General features: G+C 43.7%; 1 protein-coding gene and 1 long non-coding RNA gene across 2 annotated transcripts; both read right to left on the bottom strand.

Moving 5' to 3' along the window:
• Positions 1-642: 642 nt before the first annotated feature.
• On the bottom strand, positions 643-16,353 carry LOC135910299 (uncharacterized). Its single transcript, XR_010567004.1, has 3 exons — positions 16,249-16,353; positions 10,731-10,836; positions 643-814 (listed from the first exon to the last, which is right to left on the bottom strand). It is a non-coding gene; the product is annotated as an uncharacterized lncRNA (long non-coding RNA).
• On the bottom strand, positions 6,611-8,102 carry LOC135910298 (uncharacterized). Its single transcript, XM_065442347.2, has one exon. The coding sequence runs from the start codon at positions 8,079-8,081 to the stop codon at positions 6,711-6,713; it is 1,371 nt and encodes a 456-aa protein (XP_065298419.1). The 5' UTR covers positions 8,082-8,102; the 3' UTR covers positions 6,611-6,710.
• Positions 16,354-18,816: the final 2,463 nt, after the last annotated feature.

The raw sequence follows: 18,816 nt of genomic DNA, 5'->3' as shown, positions 1-18,816 counted from the left end.
TTTATTGATCTCTTATAAAAGCGACAAATTATTTATGTATTGGAAAGGAAATTAAGACAAACATGTGTAGCGTTTTGCTTCCCTATGACGCTGCATTGAACATGCTGTAAATAATGTTGTAAATAACACCTTTGACGCATTTAGGATGAGCGAGTGTTGTTTTCACATTGGCTAAGTTCCCTGTCGTGGGCTTGTCGTACGATTGTACACAGGGGCGGCGCTCTGCAGTTCAGAGGAATACGCGAGAGCTGTGGATCGGGAAATATTGCTCAGTGGGTTGTTTGCTTGGAAAATCCAGCGCCAAAGTGGATGACTTGCTGCCCGTTATGCTCTGTTCCCTCGATTCACCTGCAAAGTGCATTGACACTTTTTTCACCAGCACCAACCACTGTAACACCACCATTCTGGTAGGAACTCACTCTGCTGTTCCCTTGAAGTGCGTGTTGCGCCCTCATGCGTGCATAATTTATAATATTATGCTAGTGTATACTTCTAGCTACGTGTATGCATGTGCCTCATCTCCGTCCGCTTCTCATCAGGACATGTTGTTGCAGTTTTCAGGGCGCTGAAAACCTCGCAGTTAAGAAATGACAAGAAATAGTAGCCCATGGAGGTCTTTATTGAAAGGTGGCTTCAGCATTAGTCTGCAGAAGACATCATTTCGCGTAGTTAGACGGCATAATTTAGGCGCCGTTTCAGCTATTATTATTATTTCAGAGAACAATATATATCTGAACAGCAGTACGGATAAATACTTCCATTTCCAGGAGTTATTGTGCAATGCCCGGTCTTATTGGGGCTGACTTTGGGACACCTAAGAAAAAAAGAAAAAAGCTTGTATTACACCTACAGCTCCCTTCAATATGCTGGTCTATTTTCCCAAAATAAACAGCTGGTGGAACAAAAGAAACTCGCCCCAATAACTTGAAATATTGTTTTGACCAGAGCAGCTTTTTCTTTTCGGTGACTGTGCCTGCTGTTTACCAGTTTCCGCAGCGTGACAACGGATGTGGCGATGAGGAAATTTGTTGTGACCCCCACAAGGTCACAACAAATGCGCTCTCAAAGCGGGTGGCAGTGTTAACAGCGAGCATACCATGCAATGAACACCCTTTAGCAGGAACTTCCAAGAGATGAGCAAGGTTTGCTTCACCGTCTCCAATCTCATTCGCCTTGGCGCGAGACGTGATTTAGAGATCGGGGCGCCGCACCAGTAGAAGAAGCACCAACTGTTAATGATGACCAGAACTTGTCACACCACCACCATCACAGATGAATATGACGAAGAGCAGCGATACCACAACAAGCCAAATGCTTAAGAATGTCCCGACTACCGAAAGGCACGCCACCCAGTGGCCCCACGCCTACTTTGGACCTTTCCCATGTCCGCGGTCTTACAAAATATACGTATCAATGAAGCCACAATAAAAGAATACGAGAACGTGGTTTCATCAGCGGCTCACGACAGGTGACATATCCTCCACTCTCCTGGTATTGGTTAGGGAGAGAAGCCTGGTACAAACCCTGTGGCCGTGGCGCAGCGCCCGCGGTCTACTTTCTTCCATTCTCCTCAGTCCTTTCCCTCAGACGAGCTAATAAGCTTTCCCTATTTCAAGAAGCGTATATTATGTGCCCTATTGCTAGCCTAATAAAATAGAGAGGAAGATATAGTGTTAGTAGCATCCACGTTACAAGCACAGACACCAGAGTCACAACTCTGGTTCTCAACACCCTGGTCTCACCATGAAAGACATTTTCTGAGCCTACACAGTTTTCCACGAGGCCTACCACAAGCATTTCATGGAAACTACGTCATCGTCCGACATGTCGATACCCACCCTGCCCGCTGCAGGCCAAGTGGGTTGCTGTTTCCAACTCATTTGCCACCTCGGGGGGAATGAATGCCTTTACAGACATTCGCTTTACGCTTCATCTCACTTCGGCAGTCTTGTTCGTGCGCAATATGAACATTTATCTTGATATTAGTTTATATAAAACTGACCAGGCTATATAAAAATTCTCTCTGGGTGAAACACAGGCTGCTCCACATTGTAACAGCCGGGGATGGTGTGGCTTCGGCAGCACACACTCTGTGTTTGTGCAAGCTCATGCCTTAAAACGATTTATTCATGCATTTATACGCACAAAGCACGAACGCATAAATACGGGTAACGTCAAGAGATAAACTAGCGCGAAATAAACTACATAAAGGAGCACGTCCCATCATATACGGGTCTCAGAACTATTGCGTAACGCTGAGTGACGCATATGCTGAAATAATAAACAATCGCCTTTGCTCGCGGAAGCGCGATCGATGCTTTAAATGCTCACGTGTGTTCTCAACCGTGCAAAGCTATTGCCTTGAATTGGTATTGCTTAAGGCGGTATCCAACGACTTCTATTGCACACTCCTTAATGATACCCACAAGATTGTCGTTCATTGCTTCAACACTAACGTTCTCTTCCCGAGTTAAAGCCGAATACCTGTTCTGTAGCTTGATCTGGAATACCTCAATTTTCCCTCTTACCGCTAACTTATTGATTGGCTTCTTATGTACCAGTTTCTTCCATTCTTTCCTCAGGTCTAGGCTAATTCGAGTTCCTACCATCCTATGGTCACTGCAGCGCACCTTGCTGAGCACGTCCACATCTTGTATGATGCCAGGGTTAGCGCAGAGTATGAAGTCTATTTCATTTCTAGTCTGGCCGTTCGGGCTCCTCTACGTTCACTTTCGGCTATCCCGCTTGCGGAAGAAGGTATTCATTATTTGCATATTATTCTGTTCCGCAAACTGTACTCATCAACATCATAAAAACTTTATTGCTAATAACTCTCCCCTGCTATTCCTAGTGCCTGTGCCATATTCCCCCACTGCCTTGTCTCCAGCCTGCTTCTTGCCTACCTCGGCATTGAAGTCGCCCATCAGTATAGTGTATTTTGTTTTCACTCTGCCCATCGCCGATTCCACGTCTTCATAGAAGCTTTCGACTTCCTGGTCATCACGACTGGATGTAGGGGCGTAGAGCTGTACAACCTTCATTTTGTACCTCTTGTTAAGTTTTAACACAAGACCTGCCACCCTCTCGTTAATGCTATACAATTCCTGCATGTTACCAGCTATATTCTTATTAATCAGGAATCCGACTCCTAGTTCTCGTCTCTCCGCTAAGCCCTGGTAGCACAGGACGTGCCCGCATTTTAGCACTGTATATGCTTCTTTTGGCCTTCTAACTTCACTGAGCCCTATTATATCCCATTTACTGCCCTCTAATTCCTCCAATAGCACTGCTAGACTTGCCTCATTAGATAATGTTCTAGCGTTAAACGTTGCCAGGTTGATATTCCAATGGCGGCCTGTCCGGATCGCAGTATATGGCAGTATATGGCAACTGGCAGTATATTCCCACTGACGAAGAGCCGCGCAGGAAGAAGACGAAGACGACGATTGGAAGCTAGCGCGGGCTGTTGCCTCTTGGTCAACTGTGGCGTATTGCCTTGTAAATATACTTGTAAATAGCTTTTCCTCGGTGTGTTCCTACGTAACAATATTTACATGCTGCGCTTGCTTACGCATCAACACCGGGGCGCGTGAACTCACTTTTATACTCTTGAGACCCATTGACGCGTCTTACAAGCCCGAACTCGCCGTATCTTTACTTCAATGCATGGTTCAATGCCGTGTGTGGCAGCCCTGCAGGCTTCTGTCGGGAGGCATGATTATCACTTGCGCAATGGCTGTCCCGTCATCTACTTATTCATGCTATGTAATGGTGGTCATCAGCCTTGTTAAACTAACGACGCACTTCTTGGCCTTAACAAATATTTTCTTGCCTTTCAGTCCATCGGCTAGTGGTGTACTTCTACACGTTACGTAATACACAGTTAAATGCCACATGTGCACTTTAGGTGTTTATTCGCAATCAGTGGCAGAAGCTCCTATGGTAACCTAGTTTAGCATTTATGTTATTTATTTGCATTCTATGCATCGACACCCAGATTGCAAGGAAAGAGAGAGCAAGGTTTCATTCGCATCCCATGTTTGAACTACTAACACTACGTAATAGTAACAAAGCGTATAGCGGGGCCTAGCAGAGTGTGGGTGTAGGTCAGTTAGTGATTCGTGATTTTGGGAAGTTACTGAAAGCAAAACGCGAGACTTGAAGAAAGGGACAAGACTAAAGGGGTTCCCCCAAAGTGTGACAGATACTACATTGTACAAGCCGGCAGGTGCATTACGATGCGCTTGCGTGAGCATGAACGTCCCTGGGGGCTGCTGAAGGGTCTTACTCGGCTATTCATTGCCGTGGTTGCTTGGGCTGCTGTCCTTTGTTTACAAATACAGAGCTAGTCAGCAGGAAAAAATTGCCAGCTGGAAAGGGAGATTGTAGAGATAGTGACCATGCTACGCTTTAAGAATGGTAATTGCGTTAGCTCGCCATCACTTGTTTCTCGGGAAAAAAACTTTGGTATCTTTCCATGTGACACAAATGTGTTCAGTGCCTCCGTAGTCTGTCAGCCTTTATCTTAGTATTTGTATCGCACCCCTGTTTATCGTCGCTGTGTATTTCTTATCGATTTTACGTCGCTTTTCGGGCGCACACCTGTGTGTATGATCTATATAAGCTCGGCGTTTATATCATTAAATCATCACTTGTCAGTACCGCTTCGTGTTGTCCTTTTCTTCAAGTCTCGTGTCTTGCTTATGGTAACTTCCCAAAATAATGGATAGCTGGGCACGTGTCTGCATATTCGTCAATGCGAAGTCAGCGCTAGAAATGTCAGGGGCTCATATATGACTTCTTTTTTCTGCCCCTATGCCATGTACCAATCTCCACTTCAGATAAAGCAGTACGTTTAGTAACGCTGGCGTTATCATCAAAGGATAATGCCGATATCGGGTTACAGACCCAGTAGCTGCTAAAGCCATGAAATGAAAACGAGCCACTAATGATAGATAAATGTGATGGTTTTTTATACGCCGAAAACCACGACTCAGTTAAGAGGCACGCCGAAGAGGTGGGATCCGGAATTATTTAGACAGCCTGTGGTTCTTTCACGTGCATCTATTTACCGGTATACAGGAGCGTTTCTTTGCAGTCTATCCCTGTTGGAATGCGGGTGCAACGACCGGTAGCAAACCCGCGACCTCCTTCTGCGCAGCGCAACACTATAACCACAGAACTGCCGCAACGGGTGACAGTCACTAACGGAATGCGTGTAATGCGTCCAGGCCATCGACAGCTCGCCGGTACGCGGGTTATCTTAATTAAGCTCGATGAGATCACCTATCAACTGCCCGTTCCAATTAACAAATTAACCAACCTCACCAACCTTACACACACCCACACACATATTATACATATATATATATATATATATATATATATATATATATATATATATATATATATATATATATATATGGGCATGTTCAGATAAGAACGGTAATCGAGGTCCCATGACCATTTTTTGTTTTCAATGAAATTTTTATATCTGATGGGCAAATGTGTCCAGACAAAGGAATGAACATTAGCTTTGCAAGAAACTTCGTAGTTTTCTCGGAAAAAAATCGTATGTCACAAGAGGTGGAGAACGTCGTTTTTGCCACTTCGCAAAGTTGCAAGTTTGGAGCATCACTGCATCCACAATAAATTTTTTCCGCACATAATTATTTTTCTATTATTGCTTTGTAACATGTACTATACAAATAAATAAAAACGCATTTTTTCGCTGTGTTAATCCTCTAAATAAAAAATCCCAAACTTCGCTTCCGGAGCTATTCGGTGCAAACAAGGCACTTTTCAGGGCAGCCTCAGGGCAAGATGCCTAAAGATATCTACACTCAATCTTTTTCTCAAAATTTTCCAGCTACTTTTACTCACTTTAGGCAAGTTTTGTAGTTCTACACTTGACAGATATTTTTCAATATGGCCTCAAATTCGGCCGAAGTTAAGAACGTCAAAAAAGTGACAATTTTGACTTGGATTTAAAAAAAACATCATCGAATTTCATTAAAATTTGCCTGAATAATCCTCAATACTCGATAATATTAGGGTACCAAAAAAGTGTTGCATTATATTGTTTTAAAGTATGAAAATGAATACAAAACTTAGTTCATGTTTTTGTTATCTAGAGTTGCTTATTACTGCCTCTTAGAAATAGGAACTCTCAGAAATTTGTTTTAGCACTGACTGAACTTGGTTACATTTTATTTACCACAATATCCGAACCATCCGCAATGTTTGTAGAGCTTGTACTCGCTTGTTAGCGGCGTTCTTGATGCGTCAAAATGGGAATAAATTCGCTATTCCACCTGATGTGTCATGAACTGGCTGGCGGCGGTCAAACGTTTTTTGTATTGCCTAATTTGTCATCGTAAGTTACATTGGTATGTAATTGATTCTTTAAAAATATTAGATCATTTATCGGTGCTTAGAAAAGTTTTTATATATTAAAATTAATATTAATGTGTTTCTGAAGCCGACGTTTCCGCACCTGCATCTGTTTACCTCTGTGTTCAACGGTTCGACAGGGCACAGTCAGGAGACAAAACGTCGTCTTCGGAGGGGGACAATTTATCTGCAAGGTTTTTAATCAGCAGGAGTTTTAATCGGGACACAATTTACAAATGGCATGCCGCTTTATGTGCAGATTGCAATTCAGAAAATCGTAACAATAAACGGCAGCAGTTGACTTCGGTATGCACACATTACATTGTCCAGCCCGAAGTACAAACCAGATCACAGTCTCTTCCATTCCGAAGCAGCGGTGGATGCCAATAGGATGCACTGCCTTCATTTGATTTAACGTAGTTCCACATGTGGAGTGTCTGAACTCCAGGCACTTTCTTTGCCGTTTTCCATTCTTCCTTCTTCATTTCGCGAAAGTCTGCAAGCTCCCTCTGTGGGAGCTCCAGAACGGTGATGTTCTTTAGCGTTCCTTGAATTGCGTCCACGAAGCCGCTGGCTGTTTGTATGGCCTCACTTGCAGGCTTCCGCAAGTTGTGGTGTGATGCTCGATGTTTCACAAGCCCACCAACGCCGTCGCAAGCATTTTTGCCGTGTCCAGTGGCCGAAAACATCCATTTAGTCTCTTGACATTCACTGCGTTGTAGCTCATGAAACTGATATTTATTCTTGAAGTGAGCGGGAGCCCTGTCGCTCACATGTGTTATCTTGGTGTAGATTGGCGCGTTGTCTTCCAGGTGTGCTTTGATTTTTGACAGAGCCAAACATGCTCTCTCCCTCATCAAACAAACAAGCTCATAACAGCTAACAGCTATAACAGCATAACAGCTATATAAACATGCATGAGCTGAATCATGATACATATCGTCGGAAATAACGGCGTAGTTCCGAGTCGATTTTCTTGACGTGACAACGCAGGTAAACACGGTGACCTGCTTTTTCTGCCAATGGTACGCTTGTACTGCGTCTGGAAGCACAACTGTCCAGTTTTCGGCGAAATCAAAATGCAAAACAATTGCACCTCTCTCGCAGCTCTGTTTTTCTTCATGTATTGCTTTTGCTTGCACAGATCTGATATAGTTGTGGGGAATCCATTTCATGGTCATTCTTAGAAATTCTCTCATAAATGATGAAGCGGTCAGAGTTTTTTTAACTAGCTCACCGTATTCCCATAGAGCAATCAACACCTCGTCCTCGCTGCTTATATCAAAATTTTCCAAAGTGAAAATGCCATCTTGTGGACAGTGCACACAATTCCTGAGGAAACATGACGCAGTAGGTTCCTGGCATACGCAGAGACTCTGCATATCATCGGGAGAAAGCGACCTTCGGGAGGCGTTCTGCAGTCCCACGAGGCACAACTGAAAGTTTGCACAGCACACGCAAACACACACTTGCCACTCTGGCGAGCATTTCACCCACTTAGGACGCAAGGATATGAATTTTGTGAGGCCAACCTGGGAGGCAGGGTGAGCTTGCTTGTAGAGGCGGAATGCTTCTCGCAAGGACCGCGTCATGAACCGTTTAGGTACCCATTCCTTCTCTCCCTCCTTTTCGATTCTCACAACATCCTTTTTGTCCGGTGTCTGTCTAGAGCAATCAAGTTCATCCATGGTGTAATATTCTAAAACGGTGGTAATGTCTTCGTGTTGTAGCTTACATCTTGTATATCGCTCCTGTGTTGACCATACGCCTTCTTCATCCACCATCTTCTCCGATTTTTGAATAACGTACCTCGTTGCCTCTGGAATAACTTCCTGCACATGTTTCACGGTTAGGTTGCGTGGTAGCAGTGTCAGCAGCTGGCAACGCTCTTGAAAGGACGTACACCTATTGTAGGCAGCATGTAGGTTGTCTTCCCACCTGCTGCACTGCGCACACTTTTCTTGCGGCGCACGCAAAGTCTCTGGGATATTATATGCTGCCTGTATCCCTGATCGTATTTTCGTCACCATAGCTCTGGCCACCTCTTCCTGCTTTCGCTTTGCATATGAAAGTCTGAGGCGTTTTTTTAGAGTGCTCGGTGGCTTTAGGGGCGAGATTCCGGAGGTAAGGCTGACACTGGAGTTTAAATTTTCTACGATTTCTTCTCCAGGGCGGAATTCTTTGAATGTTTCGGTCGACTCTGCCTGCATATTATCTATGTCTTCATTGAACCGACGGTAACAATTCTGACAGATGAAGTCACTTTCTCGTACTCGGAGAGCTTCTTCGGGAAGTAAGACTTTTTTGAGAGCAGCGACATTGAGTGTCTTTACACTGCGAAAATTACGTCCTTTTTCAATTCTCTGTTTGTGCCTTTTTGGGTAGTCAGCACAAAACGTTCGCCGCGGAAATCTCATCATGAATGCGAAAGCTCACCGCTTCCGAAGATTATCGTGGGACAGAAGAGCAGGTGACGGATGCAGGGCCGAGGGCTGCTTTTCCAAAAAAAGGATGGATGGATGGATTTTTAACACAGGCTGCCCGCCGTCGACACTGACGCTGGTTCGGTCTGGCGTACGAGCTGAGACTGAGATACCAAGTATGCTTGTCGTGGGAGCCCTCGAGCGCAGAGAAACCACGTGAGTACAGAAAACGACCCCACCCTCTACCAGGCCTGCAAAACGACACGCGAAACTCGAGATCCGAACAACGTCCGCTCATCGGGCCTGTCTCGGTCGAAGGTCCAAGGCTGAGGTATAACTGCCAGGCGTTCGGTGCGTTGCGATGGAAAGATGATAGCGGTGGCTAAAGCCTCGGTGCGGTGGCGTCACACATGGTGCTATGAAATTCAGGGTCGCGCCGGGCGTTATATAGCTATAGGAGCGGCTGCCAAGCGCGGTTCATCCATGGGGCGGCGGCAGCTCGTTAAAGGCATCTTGAGAGTAGCGACGGGTGCATTAAATGTTTGCATAAACGACCACTAAGCACACGTCACTCCAAGATAACGTTCTCAAATATGCTTACAGTAAGTTAAGTCTCACTGTTAGAAGAGTACGAAAGCGAATAGGAGCTTTAGACCTTTGATTGTAAGAGAAAAAAAAAACTTAAGAATCACACTTATGAACTCAGCAACTGTAGCGTTTAAAAGTTACCCACAAAAAGACAATACTAAATCCAGCTTCTCACGATAGCGCATCCTAAGAGAAAATACTGAGCAATCGTAGGGATTGAAATCATGAACTCAGTTATGTATTCATTTTCATACTTTAAAACAATATAATGCAACACTTTTTTGGTACCCTAATATTATCGAATATTGAGGATTATTCAGGTAAATTTTAATGAAATTTGATGATGATGTTTTTTTTTAAATCCAAGTCAAAATTGTCACTTTTTTGACGTTTTTGAACTTCGGCCGAATTTGAGGCCATATTGAAAAATATCTGTCACGTGTGTAGAACTACAAAACTTGCCTAAAGTGAGTAAAGTAGCTGGAAAATATTGAGAAAAAGATTAAGTGTAGATATCTTTACGCATCTTGCCCTGAGGCTGCCCTGAAAAGTGCCTTGTTTGCACCGAATAGCTCCGGAAGCGAAGTTTAGGATTTTTTATTTAGAAGATTAACACAGCGAAAAAATGTTTTTTTATTTGTTCGTATAGTACATGTTACAAAAAGATAATAGAAAAATACTTATGTGCGGCAAAAATTTATTGTGGATGCAGTGATGCTCCAAACTTGCAACTTTGCGAAGTGGCAAAAACGACCTTCTCCACCTCTTGTGACATACGATTTTTTTCCGAGAAAACTACCAAGTTTCTTGCAAAGCTAATGTTCATTCCTTTGTGTGGACACATTTGCCCATCAGATATAAAAATTTCATTGAAAACTAAAAATGGTCATGGGACCTCGATTACCGTTCTTATCTGAACATGCCCATATATGTATGTATCACGCTTTATATAGCACGTATTGAGCAGCAGAAAGCAGTATCGGAAGGATTTTTCTGTCGCTCTAGAATTTTTTCATTCGCACTTTTACTCTAATTATATATTTGAGAAGCTGATTAACTAAGACTAATACCCTAATTAGTCAGAATGAAAAAAAATATAAGTTGAGTATCTGTAAGCGACGGCAAACAATATTACCACAGTTCTGTCCAGCTATGTGGCGTTCGCCTATCTTCAAACTCTGGCTAAAGTGAGCTGGGACACCCTGTATATATTCCATTAAAATAGATCACTCTGTATATATTGAACGTGCGCCACATATTAGAACTGAAGCGTCGCCTTCCATGGGAGAAAACTCCATGAGTGACTAGAAGAAAATAAATACTCACTCTTTGACCTGCATATTTCCCTGTTTACATTCAACCTCCACACAAGGTTTTTGCATTCGCGCGGTTACGCCACTTTTCAATGTCCCGCCGTTGTATGTGCATTGTTCTGTAATAAAGTTTGTCGAAACTCATTCTTATGAAATGCGACGCACGCAATGTCCCACTCTGATGCAGATAATGCAGCTTCGCATATAGGCGTGCGTTGTGCGAAGTCGGTTATTACAGATTATACTTTTCGTCAGCAATAAGAAGTTTTTCTAAGGCAAAGACTTTGTTCGACAAATATGTACCATGACCTCCTCTTGCACTGCCATTATCTTCACAAGACACTGATGTTGCAAGCGATGTGGCACACAAACATTCTATGGACAAGTGCTCATTTTCGAGATCTACAGTGCAACTTGCTCAATTGTCGTCAGCGTCAGAAGTCTACTCACACTGCACTCTTCACCGGCATCCTGCACTCACCTCAGTTTTTATACACCAGGGTTGGCTTCAAAAAAGTTCTCGTCATGCAGCAGTAAGACGCACATTTGCTCGTACTCTTTTTCTCATTGAAGTCAGCACCATCTTTCACTTTATGATTATCGCCACCTCTTTAAAGGTTCCCTCTGAATTGCTATTGAAGACGCGACTGGTCGTAGCCCGGGTACGTTGTATCGCTAGCGCAAGTATCTTGAACTGAATGACTAAATAAACAGTAATTCGGCACGTAAACAAAGCAACCGTAGTACGTACTCTTCTTATTCGTAACATTGTAGTTCTCCGCTTCTATTATTACTAAATGTTCTCTTTGGGTCACTCAAACCGTGATCCAGCAAGTATGCCTTGCAAGTAACCTGTAATCAAAATCTTCGAGACACTAGAATAATGTTCCTACTTATGATTACTTAGAGCGCATTCACACCGCTCACTGAAACAGGTCGAGCGACCAACTACAAGTGGCGATTAAGGAGGGACTCACGGCCACCGATATCCACATAGACAAGGGAGGTCGTCCCGTCGCCATAAGGATATGTTTAGCGCTTGATTCAGTTCTCGTCTACTCGTACTGCTATCGCCAATTAGCATAAGTGTCAGCGTATACAGGCGTTCTGTTCCAGCGCATCTGATTGGTTCAGGAAGTCACAAAACAGTCACTTTTCGATCAAAGCGATCATTCGCGACTATTTGCGATTGATAGATATGCAACCAACTTTCGTGACCTGTGCGAGTCGATGGTGTAAACGAACACTTAAACAGTGGTTTTTGTCAAGGCCTCTCACAGATTTTTTTTTAATATTAGTACAAAACCACAGCAGCATAGTGGCACTGCTACACACTGAGATTACAGTGAGCCCTGGGGGTGTTCTGTTAGTGTCTAACTAATGGACGTGTCCGTGTCGTTCGCTGCTCAAGTTCTGATCCGCTGGACTGGGGTACTCGTCAGGAGACGGGCACTCCAGTCAGTCAGCACTTCAGCAGCAGACAAAATGGACATGTCGACTTGGTGGACACCTACAGAATAGCCCCCCTGTTTCACTAATAGGAGGGCTCTTCGTCATAGGTTCGACGTTGTCATTCGAACCATGCGTCACCTGCGCAGTATGTCTACGGTGTACAGATTACGCTATGAGCTCTGTTATTTCTGTTACTATTCTTTGACAAGTTTGGGATATGTCTGTCTCTCGGTATGCCTGTCAATTTATCTTCGCAGAAGAGCAGCGGATTGGGCGAGTTGGTGTTCCATGGGAACAATAAAATTCAAACAGCGCTAGACGACAGGACCAGAAAGAGGAGGAGACAAACACGGAGCTGAACTTACAACTCAGTACCGCAGTCCAGCGGATCAGCTCCGTGTTTGTCTCCTCCTCTTTCTGGTCCTGTCGTCTAGCGCTGTTTGAATTTTATTGTTGCCATTTATCCTCAGCTAACCTCTTCCACGCCAACTAGCGTCACTGATAGTCCATTGTCGAATGGATAAGGCAATTAGCTGATGTGCGGATTGGACTGGGTGCATAACAAAATGTCGGACCAACTTGGATTACTAGGCAGGTGAAACTCGGTATGTGACGGTTAAAAAAATCTCTGTTAGGCGAACTTGGGTAACTGGATATGTGCCATTGTGCACGCGCCACTCTTGAATTATTCGCTTTGACGCGGACATTAGTCTCAGATTATGTGGGTATGTGTCGACGGTATCTGTCCAGAGGGTATGTGCGAGCGAAAACCACAGCTGCGGTAAATTGCCATGCATGACACGTCTCATCGGCGGCAATATTATGTTGTTACACTCCATCTATGCTAACCGAATTAACGTCTACAGTCACCTAGAGATTGTTTCTTCGGGAACTGTTGGATCAGTTAGCATTCTCAGCGTGCTTCGCACATTTTCCAGGGCTATACTCTATCTGTCTGTGTCTCGGTTTTCCTGTCAACTGGGGTCACTGGGTAGACGGTGGTCGCATGGTTAGAGCATAAGGCTATAGCGCTGAGAGAAGCGAGTTCGAAATTAATCATCGCGCCAATTGGGTGCTTGGCACGAGACATTGGCTATGTGCCGTTGATTATTTACCCTGCTTCCGCCAACTAGTGTTACTGACCGAAATGAAGTTCAGCTCAGCATTGCCTACATGAATTACGTGGCTCGAAGGGAACCTCTGCGGTGCAAAATATGTTGCTGGAAAATGGCGTTTGATTAAGTAAGTATGTTTTTGCCACTAGAGGAAAAATAGTGTAAAAGTGACGGCACATGAGATCGTTTGAGTACAAAGATTTTGTGTAGGGATGTTTATACTCGCAAACATGTATTTATTTTGTCACGAGTGATGCCAAAAGTTAATATTTTGTTTTTCATGTACAGTCCCTTTACACTGCTAACCGCACATCGCACATTGTACAATTTTATTTTTCATTTATGAGTTATTATATGAGCAAGAATGCGCTGGTTGATTATCAAGCTAGCGGCCTATATTTTCTGTTAAGCCCAACGAGCTGAGAGGTACCCAGAAGCAGGGACAGAGCCCGAAGTGTAAACGACTTTTGAAAAATCTAGCGTTCTTGTGACTTATTAAAACAGCACTTCATTAAGAGGTTAATCAAATGCTACGAGCTACGACCTCTTCTATTCTGCTGCAAAGAAAGGCACGTGCTACTTGCGTCCCATTTATCCTGGTCCCAAATTTAGGAAAAACTACATTCGAATCAAACTAAATTAAAGTATTGTGGTCGTCGCGTACCCACCTGTGATGAGTTTCTTTCCCGTTTACTAACAGCTTTCCTTAAATTTAAATTATGGTTTCCCTCTTTTCACTCATGTGTGAGTAATGTGCTGAAATATTAGGAAAATAAATATGTCATACATATTTCGTATGCCTATATCTCGTGCAATTGACGCTACACATGTAATGTTGTTCGTAATTGGACATCCGGACAACTGGGGAGCTCGCAATCCGGTAACGACTGTTTCCAGTTATCTGGGTCACCACAACATGTCGTTAATGAAGTAAGTGAACAGAAGGTCAGCATAAGCTTTACAACGTTGTGGTCGTTCAAGTGTAGAAGTATGACACCACAGCTGCCACACATGCATTGAAGACCTGCAAATACGATGAGGTTGGTAAAATAATAAATCGAAACATCAAGGGTCCCACAACGTAAAACTATTCCAATATGTTTTTATTCCAATCTCCTGACGTCATGTTTCCGTAACCACCGATGCAAGCATCGGGCGGTGACCCGCAGCGTTGCCTGAACAGCCCAATAAAACGCTTTCCTGGTTTATAGGAGGTGACTTTGCTTTCAAAATGAATAATTTTGCCTACATTTAGCTGTCTTTAGTTTTTAATTGGCTGCCAGAAGGTGAGGAGCACCCTCAAGTGGAGAGGGTATCGAGAAGGCCGAGCGAGCGCACGGAGCATAGATAACCGGATGAAGAGGCTGAGGTCGGTGTCTGTGATTGGTGTCTGTGATTTCCTTACTTAGCTTGCGGCGGCTGGTAAAAAATCGCGGCGCCATGCAACGCAAGGTTAAGAATGCCACTAAAATGGATCCTCAGCAAAGAAGAGCTGGCAGAGAGAAGTCGTAAACGTGCCAAAATGGCTCAAAAACGTTACACGGCAACTCAATTTTTTTTATTATATGCAAATAAACCTAAGCTCTCCGGCAGGTGTGAGTAGCCAGTGCCTGAGCGATCGGCGGCAGCCATCTTTTATTCCTTTCGGAACGGGACAGGCTGCGGCTATTCAGAAAAAAAAATTCAGTTAAGTTCGACATAAAAATGCACCTTTAACGCGTACACGTTTCATTGACGCAGTGAGCTTTCGCGGTTTTTTGACGTCGCGTGACAGGCAGGTGAAGTGGGTGCAGCCGGAAACCTTTTGACCAATAGCAGAAGGCTAAAGGCGAAAAGGCATCGAATCAGAAATAACTATTATTTTTTTCAGCCCAATCATGCAAAATATCTGTGTACACGTCACATCAGGTGGGCTGCTATCGCGGTTTCCGTGACGTCGAGTAACAGACAGGTGAAGTGGGGGTGGCCCAAAAAAGTTTTGACCAATCGCGGCGAGCTGATTGAAGAACTGGAATAGAAATGTTTGGAATAGCTCTAAGTTATAGCCCCCAAGTTCGGTCCCACGCTGCCTAAAAGTGCGGCATTCTTATGAAATTACCCGACATTATTGATGTGTAGTGGTCTGCCCAGTGTGTGCTCTCAGGAGCTGGTACCTGCTCCTCAAATGCTGCTCTCTGACAGAGGAATAACTCGGAAAGGCCCTAAGCTGCAGTTTTATCTCTCCTTCTATTGAGGTTCAAACATTCGAAAGAGGCAATCATTCGGCAATCTGAAATACTGAATTCTGGCATCGAAACAAATGGAATGACACATGCCATTGTATTTGTATTCAACAGTTCGAATATTTAGCAAACCCCTAGTCTTCTTTTTTTAGTTTATGATAAGGGACAAGCTAGGTGTAGGTGGAATCACGATGACATAATAACACCGACGAGTGGGCTATGATTACAATGGCTACCGTGTTTCTCGTCGAAGCAGAACGGACAGATAGACTGACAAATCGTACAGACATGGATAGCTAATATTTGAGCTGTCCATTGATTTAGCAGTGCAAAAAATAAAGCATGTACTGATCGTTCTCTGCGCATGACAACTCAATCGCGCTTTCGACGCGGCAAATCTATATGCGTAGACGCGATAAATAATTATCCACTCAACCTGTGACTTTCGTTCTTCCCAATGTGCATTATACCTTGGCACAGGGTACTTTCGCTCACAGACTACGGCCCCTTGTGACTTTCACAGCCTGGTATTCGCGACACTCTACGATGAAACTACGTCGCAGCTTGCCGTTTTAGATTCACTCCTACACGTAGGGCTAGCGCGTTGCAAACCTTACACACCTTACATGAAATACTGGCGCGATAGTTCTTTTCTCTAGCTAGGGCTCAAATTTATTTCCCTAATACAATAGTATTCCTAGCAAGATATCAAGGCTCAACTCGTGTTTGGTGAAATACGTACCGCTTTCTGGCGTTGGAATACCACTGCATTCGTAGAATATGGCAGTTGCGGCTAAAATAGCGCTTAGGAACGCAACGGAGAACCGCATTTCTCTGGTAAACTCACTTGTCGTTGGCGTCGAAAGCCTGTACAACCTCCCCTTTTATTCTGCAGCCACAAGTGACCTCAGCTTTGTTCACAAGCACTCACAATGCAATTATTTAGTGCTCATCATTCATTTTTTTATCTGGACTAAACAACGCACATCAAACCACGTCTTTTACGCACAGCAAGCAACCGCATTATCCCCTTCTTCTTATTTTTGCCGACGTCACCATCAATGCTGCGTTGTTATTTCTGTCACCTTCTCATCGATAACGTTTCCATGTCAGCCTCTCATGGAGATGCCTGTTTGTACCACAGGAAGTCTCTGTAGCGTGCGGCAGTGATTTCAACAAGAGAAATCCAGTGAAGTGCTTTCTATTATTCACTTTGCACTTGTCTACCTTCATAAGCAAAAAATGATAAGTCACCCAGGCCTTCAAGTCACATTGAGAATTTAACACTGACCATTTGAATGGGCCATGAATTCACGTAAAAATTTAAACAAATTTTGCAACCCAGAGTTGATTTCTGAGCTATGCACGCTCCCATACCATGCACCCCTTCGCAGGGTCAACAAAACGCACGCCCACGAACGTACAAATGTTCACAGAAGCATTGCACAAGATTGGTGTTTTCCAAAAGACACTGTGCACAGATTGGTAAATTCTGTCTATTTGTGCCACTACAAAAAAAATCAAGTTGATGCACGACAGTGCAGTTCACGATATGAGCAACATATTGAGACCTTTTAATCGAGAATTAGGATGAGTAACTCAACCGCAAATAAAAGCCAAACGTAAGCACACAAAAACAACTTGCACGTAGAAATCGTCGCATATATGAACGGCATGTTTCCAACAGCCCCGACTCTTGTCTGGAGACTCCGACTCGGAAGAACCCACACAGCATGCACACACTTCACTTGCCTGGCTGCCCGGAACCACGAGGACCAAGGCACCCTAACAGCGTACGAGTTGTGTGTCTTGAAGTCTATGGAATAAGCTTATTTTATATTTGCGAATTCTGCTCGAGGTTTCGTAAACACATTTCGTAAACCTCAGATTCCACGAAATTGGCCAATGTTTTTTGGAGCGCTTCACCTACTGTTTCGTGTAAACTCCCAAGTTTAGAGCACATTGTCCAATTACCTATAGCTATCAGATTTTAATTTCAATCACGCCAGAATGTATTTCCTATTTTCTGATGTCGTAGGTTTAATGCAACTTGTCGGCAGCCAGCGCATTTATCCCACCTAAGCACGGCGTCGTAAATCTCGGAGGATGAAGAACTGAGAAATATTTGTCCGCGAGCTCGACTTCATAGCACTCGTAAAGTTGTAAATGTGGCTGGTCGTTGAATGGTTCAGTACGCTCCATTTTGAAGGCCCTCGGTAAATACAGGAGGACCTCATCTTGTTTATTACAGTACTTTAATATTGATTTTTAATGACGAAAAAGGACTTTATGATTTTAAATTTTATATAACCTCATCAGGTTCCTAAACTCCCCGTTAATCTAGCACAAGAAAAGTTATAACTCCACTTTTTGGTGGATAATGCGATTCGGTTGCTCAAAAGCCACAGAGTGCCCATATCACCACATGACGTTTCTCTTTCAAGGTCAATTATACCAAAGATTAGTCATGTACTGTACATTTGCTGATGGATTTTAGCATCATCTTACGTGATATTGTATGGATTGACTGAGTTCTGGGTTATAACTACACAACCAGTAAATTGACCCTACAGTGGTTCGTTATATCAGTCACGTGATTGAAGTAATTTTGGCACATCAGCTTCATGAGTCAGCACCTCCAGAGAAAACCGAATGAATGGCGCAATGTAGTGCTTGTAGATATTTCTTGGCAGCACTAAACCATCCTTACTAGATAGTAAAACGTTCAGCCAAGTATAGTTGCCCTTAGCCGGACTTTTGCGAAACAAACTGATTCTTGACACTAACTTCTAAAGAAATTTACGAGATGACGCCAGTGGACGATTAGTATGCCTAAAAAGTCATATGAGGGATCGAGATAAACATCGCTTTTCCTCTATGGAGCCCGTCGGTGTGAACATTGTGCAGCACGCTCCTTCAGCTGCTTTGCTAGCCTGGGAGCCATGCAGTCTTCTGCCAGCGGTGACTAGATGTCAAAAAACTAGGAGCACTGTTCTCGTTCTTCAGTCACTCCTTGGGTAGTTTCAATTATCGTTACGATGGCTTGAGAAGCGATATTAAATTTCTCAGTGCTACCTTCGATTCTACCCTGTTGTTTACATTGTTTTAACTAAGGGAGTAATGTTTTACCGGAACCAATTTCGAGGAATGGCGAAATAATAAGACCACGAATCACATTCTTTCCTGCTCGATCTATTTGCTCTGGGTTGCTTTCCAGGATGTTTACTCAGAAAAGAACCAATTCTACATTTTGATGTTATCTTGAAAGTTATTGGTTAGAAGAATCTTCCAGTCCTGAAGGGTCAGGTTC

This window comes from Dermacentor albipictus, chromosome 8, assembly GCF_038994185.2.
Source record: "Dermacentor albipictus isolate Rhodes 1998 colony chromosome 8, USDA_Dalb.pri_finalv2, whole genome shotgun sequence".
NCBI classification, from domain to species: Eukaryota; Metazoa; Arthropoda; class Arachnida; order Ixodida; family Ixodidae; genus Dermacentor; species Dermacentor albipictus.
Note: the sequence above shows the minus strand (reverse complement) of the source record. Positions and strands in the feature narration are given on the sequence as shown.

Excerpts from the sequence above, each read along its gene's own strand:
- LOC135910298 (XM_065442347.2), bottom strand. The coding sequence starts at position 8,081 with ATGGATGAACTTGATTGCTCTAGACAGACACCGGACAAAAAGGATGTT.